Below are 3,710 nucleotides of genomic sequence, written 5' to 3'. Positions count from 1 at the left end.
TGAAGTCGCCTAATCTCTTGGTAGATAAGAATTGGAATGTCAAGGTATATGTCACTTGACTTGGTACTCTGGCATACCACTTTATCAATCTGTATGAATTGAGTTTGAATGTGATATATGATATTTTTCAAAAATGATTTTCCATGTTCTTGGGTGACAATTTCAAAGTGTGCCTAAAACTTCAAGGCATTTGAATGGTTACTTATTTGAGTTCCAGAAGACATTCATTAATAGATTCATATCTAACAGAATAACAAGTCGATATTAAATGGCATTTTGTTTAGGTCTTGGCTAACTAGTGGTTACTTTACTGAACTCAAATGTTTTAGTTTTTTAACTTGTGAGAATGCAGGTGGGTGACTTTGGATTGTCACGACTGAAGCACAACACTTTTTTGTCATCCAAGTCAACTGGAGGAACGGTGAGGTTTATAAACTTGTGATTAGAAAATAGTTGTATGCTCCATTACTGGATATGATTTCCCAGTTTTTTCTAGTTTAATTTTTGTGCCTTTCTTTAATTTTCTAACCAACTAGTATTTGCCTCGATAGCCTGAATGGATGGCCCCAGAAGTTCTCCGAAATGAACTTTCAAATGAGAAGTGAGTTAAATTGCTTTATGTTTTTCTTCTGCTGTGGTATTTTGCTGTATTTATAAGTTGTGTTTAACTTCATTTCCTCTATTTTCTGTTCATTTTAGTATTTACACATCTACGAAGTGTTGGTTTCAAAAAATCATAACTTGTTTATTTGTTCTTCTTAGGCAGGAAAAGAGAAAATTTTATTTTATTTTTTTAGGTAGGAAAAGAGATTTCTATTTGTAGAGAGAAGATAAAATAGAAAGGAGGACAAGATTGTCTCATCAGGAGTAGACTGAAATAGTAAATAAATTTAAATTTTCTACTCAATCATATAAATCTTCTGTAAATCAGTCAAAGATATCCCATAAGAAGCCGGATGCTTTAGCAAATACTAATGCTATGCCAGAGTATTTGAACTCATAACACATCACAGCCAGTATTTGAAAGCATAGAGAATATAGAACGTCCAACTTCCATCTCTTCCTATTTGTTTGATTGTTTTACGCGTGACACGTGTTGAATAATGGCATTTTCAGTGTTTAATCATTCATATAATACCCAAGGAATGCCCGAGGGAGTACAAATCTCCTTTTGTTGGCTAACGAATTAGTTGTCCCCTGCATGGCTTTACTGAATTGTCAACTTTGACAGGTGTGATGTATATAGTTTTGGTGTGATATTGTGGGAACTTGCAACATTGAAGTTGCCGTGGAGTGGAATGAATCCAATGCAAGTAGTAGGTGCAGTGGGTTTTCAAAATCGTCGTCTTGACATCCCCAAGGAAGTCGATCCCCTGGTGGCACGAATAATATGGGAATGTTGGCAAACGTAAGTTATCTACATCTGATGTTTCCATTGTTATATGTTTTCTCGTAACACTAATTACCTGTGGGGGGGGTTCATTCCCAGTGATCCCAGTCTGCGTCCTTCGTTTGCACAGCTTGCCATGGCTCTAAAGCCATTGCAGCGCCTTGTCATCCCTTCAAATGTGGAATAGCCAAGTGCACCTTTTCCCCAAGAGATCTCAGTGAATTCGTTTTTCAGTCGGTTCATTTAGAAAAGGGTTGTAAATGCTATCAAATGCGAAGTAAAAATCACAGCTCAATGCACATTGCACAAGATCTTCTTGTACAGTGAACTGCAAGTTATGTATTGGTGTATTTGTTTTTTGGAAAATTGGCTTCCTTTATTTTGTATATAAAAAGAACAAAAATATTAAGTATACAAGTAAAATACATAAAAGGGGTATTTCATTGTGTGAACTAAATTTTCAACTGCCAGAATTCGTATTCAAGTACATGTCTGGCAAATCGATACATATTATATAGTGGTGGTTTCTGACTGCTACAATATTCGAGGAAGTGTATACATTTGAGGGTTTGCATCTTGAGTGGCAGCGGCAATGTGAATAGTCCATTACAAGATGATCGATTTTCTTTTTATTTTAATTCCTTTATTTTTTATTTGTTCTTTGTTCTTTGTTTTTTGTATTGTTTTCTATAGGAAAAGAAGAAATGTAAGTTTTGCACATACGTAAAATGAAAAAAGAAAAAAAATTAAAATTGAGAAAGTGGTTGAACTAAAGAAATTTAGGATGAAAATCAATTAAAAGTTCTTCAGCTGTCTGTTTAACCAAATGTTAGGGAACTGTGCTATCAAAATGAAAAGGTTTGAAACCTAGTTATACTTTTGAAAAGATTAGCGCCCCAAATACAATTTTCTCAAAAAAAATGGTTGAACACACATGATTCAGTATGTAACTTATTTTCTAGTTTAGCATTTTACAAAATGAAATTTGGGAGCGAGTGAACGCTTTTACATACTGTGAGAGGTTGAAAACTATCCTGGGTAATATTGTTAGTAATTATCGACATAATTTCTGTTATTAATCACTTTTCCTATCACCGTCGATGATTTTCTACTAAATTTGTATCTGTATTACTACGGAGATCACAAAAAATATCAATTTGTAGATTATCATAGACAAACGTCCATCTATTGCTGATAAAAATACTGTGGTAATGCTGAGCTTTATTTCGCTCCTAAATCTAAACCTGGTCCGTGCAAGAATAGGTTAAGAGCTGAAAGTAAGTGGATAAATATGTTGATTTCGACGATCCCCTACTTGAAAATCAGTTGTTCGCAAATGCTCATGGGTTAGAGTCTGGTACTCTATCAAGAGAAAAGAAAGTCTTGCGGATCTCTCTTACTCTGATTAGTGACAGAGAGAACAAAAGAATTTTCTTTTTAATTATTTTTAAGCGGATAAAATAGCAGTTGAAGATATTTTGTCCATTTTTGCTTGGGTCGTGCTATATGTACCCGGGCATTGACACGCTCCTCATAGCAAGGGGTTTTCTTAATCGGTGCGGCCCCTCTTCTTATGATGGACGTGTCAACGCCCTTGTACAAATAGTAATTTTTTTTTTTTTTTTGCTTTTCTGAAGCCACCTAAATTGGATGAATGTCTCACATGTGCGCCAGGAAAGCTGTGTTATTGCCTAAATTTATTATTTTCTAATTTTTTTTAAAAGTTCTATCTGATTAGTTCAATTATAGTTTTATTTTTTTATTTTTTTAAATTTTTTTAGTTTTATTTGTAGTATTAGCGACAGAGAAGAAAATGCACAATTTTTTATTTATCAATTTTCAATAATAAATTAAATTTATTAAACTATTATACTATCAATCTAAGTCCCTTTTGAATCCATTAAAATTTAAATTTATTCTAAATAGTTAACAATTAATTTTATGGGATCTACCATTTTTCAACACGTAATCAACTTCTATCAAAATTTAATTTTAGCTATAAAACTTTCAAAAAGGAATAAAAGGAACAATACGTACAGTAGCGGAGATTTATGAAATTTTAGTTTTTAATTAAAAGCCTAAAAGTTTATGCACTTTTCTTGTTTAGCCTTTCTTTCTCGTGCGTTTTTTACCGTCCTGAACTTTATGGGCTGGCTTTATTAATAGATTATGAATACGGGCCCCCGTGTGGCGGAATATTGTAATTCTGGTTCCCGATATTGATTCACACCAATGTTCTAAAACTCATTCCGGACATCGACACGAAAAAGAGAAAGTGTCAAAACGTTCAATTGAGGTCGAACGAGTGTCGAATCAGAGA

At 33.6% G+C, this 3,710-nt stretch overlaps 1 protein-coding gene across 1 annotated transcript; it reads left to right on the top strand.

The window, feature by feature from the left end:
- The first annotated feature begins 6 nt into the window (after positions 1 to 6).
- Positions 7 to 1,854, top strand: LOC111376057 (serine/threonine-protein kinase EDR1-like). The gene is made up of 5 exons (XM_022998984.1): positions 7 to 44; positions 353 to 421; positions 552 to 601; positions 1,232 to 1,408; positions 1,490 to 1,854. The coding sequence occupies exons 3-5, from the start codon at positions 561 to 563 to the stop codon at positions 1,575 to 1,577; spliced, it is 306 nt and encodes a 101-aa protein (XP_022854752.1). The 5' UTR covers positions 7 to 44; positions 353 to 421; positions 552 to 560; the 3' UTR covers positions 1,578 to 1,854.
- Positions 1,855 to 3,710: the final 1,856 nt, after the last annotated feature.

The sequence above is a fragment of the Olea europaea genome, unplaced genomic scaffold, assembly GCF_002742605.1.
Source record: "Olea europaea var. sylvestris unplaced genomic scaffold, O_europaea_v1 scaffold1440, whole genome shotgun sequence".
Lineage (NCBI taxonomy): Eukaryota > Viridiplantae > Streptophyta > Magnoliopsida > Lamiales > Oleaceae > Olea > Olea europaea.
Note: the sequence above shows the minus strand (reverse complement) of the source record. Positions and strands in the feature narration are given on the sequence as shown.

Bases quoted from the DNA above. Each gene is read 5' to 3' on its own strand.
- LOC111376057 (XM_022998984.1), top strand. From the start codon at position 561: ATGGCCCCAGAAGTTCTCCGAAATGAACTTTCAAATGAGAA. The intron at 602-1,231 runs GTGAGTTAAATT...CAACTTTGACAG, and splicing joins AATGAACTTTCAAATGAGAA to GTGTGATGTATATAGTTTTG. The intron at 1,409-1,489 runs GTAAGTTATCTA...GTTCATTCCCAG, and splicing joins ATATGGGAATGTTGGCAAAC to TGATCCCAGTCTGCGTCCTT.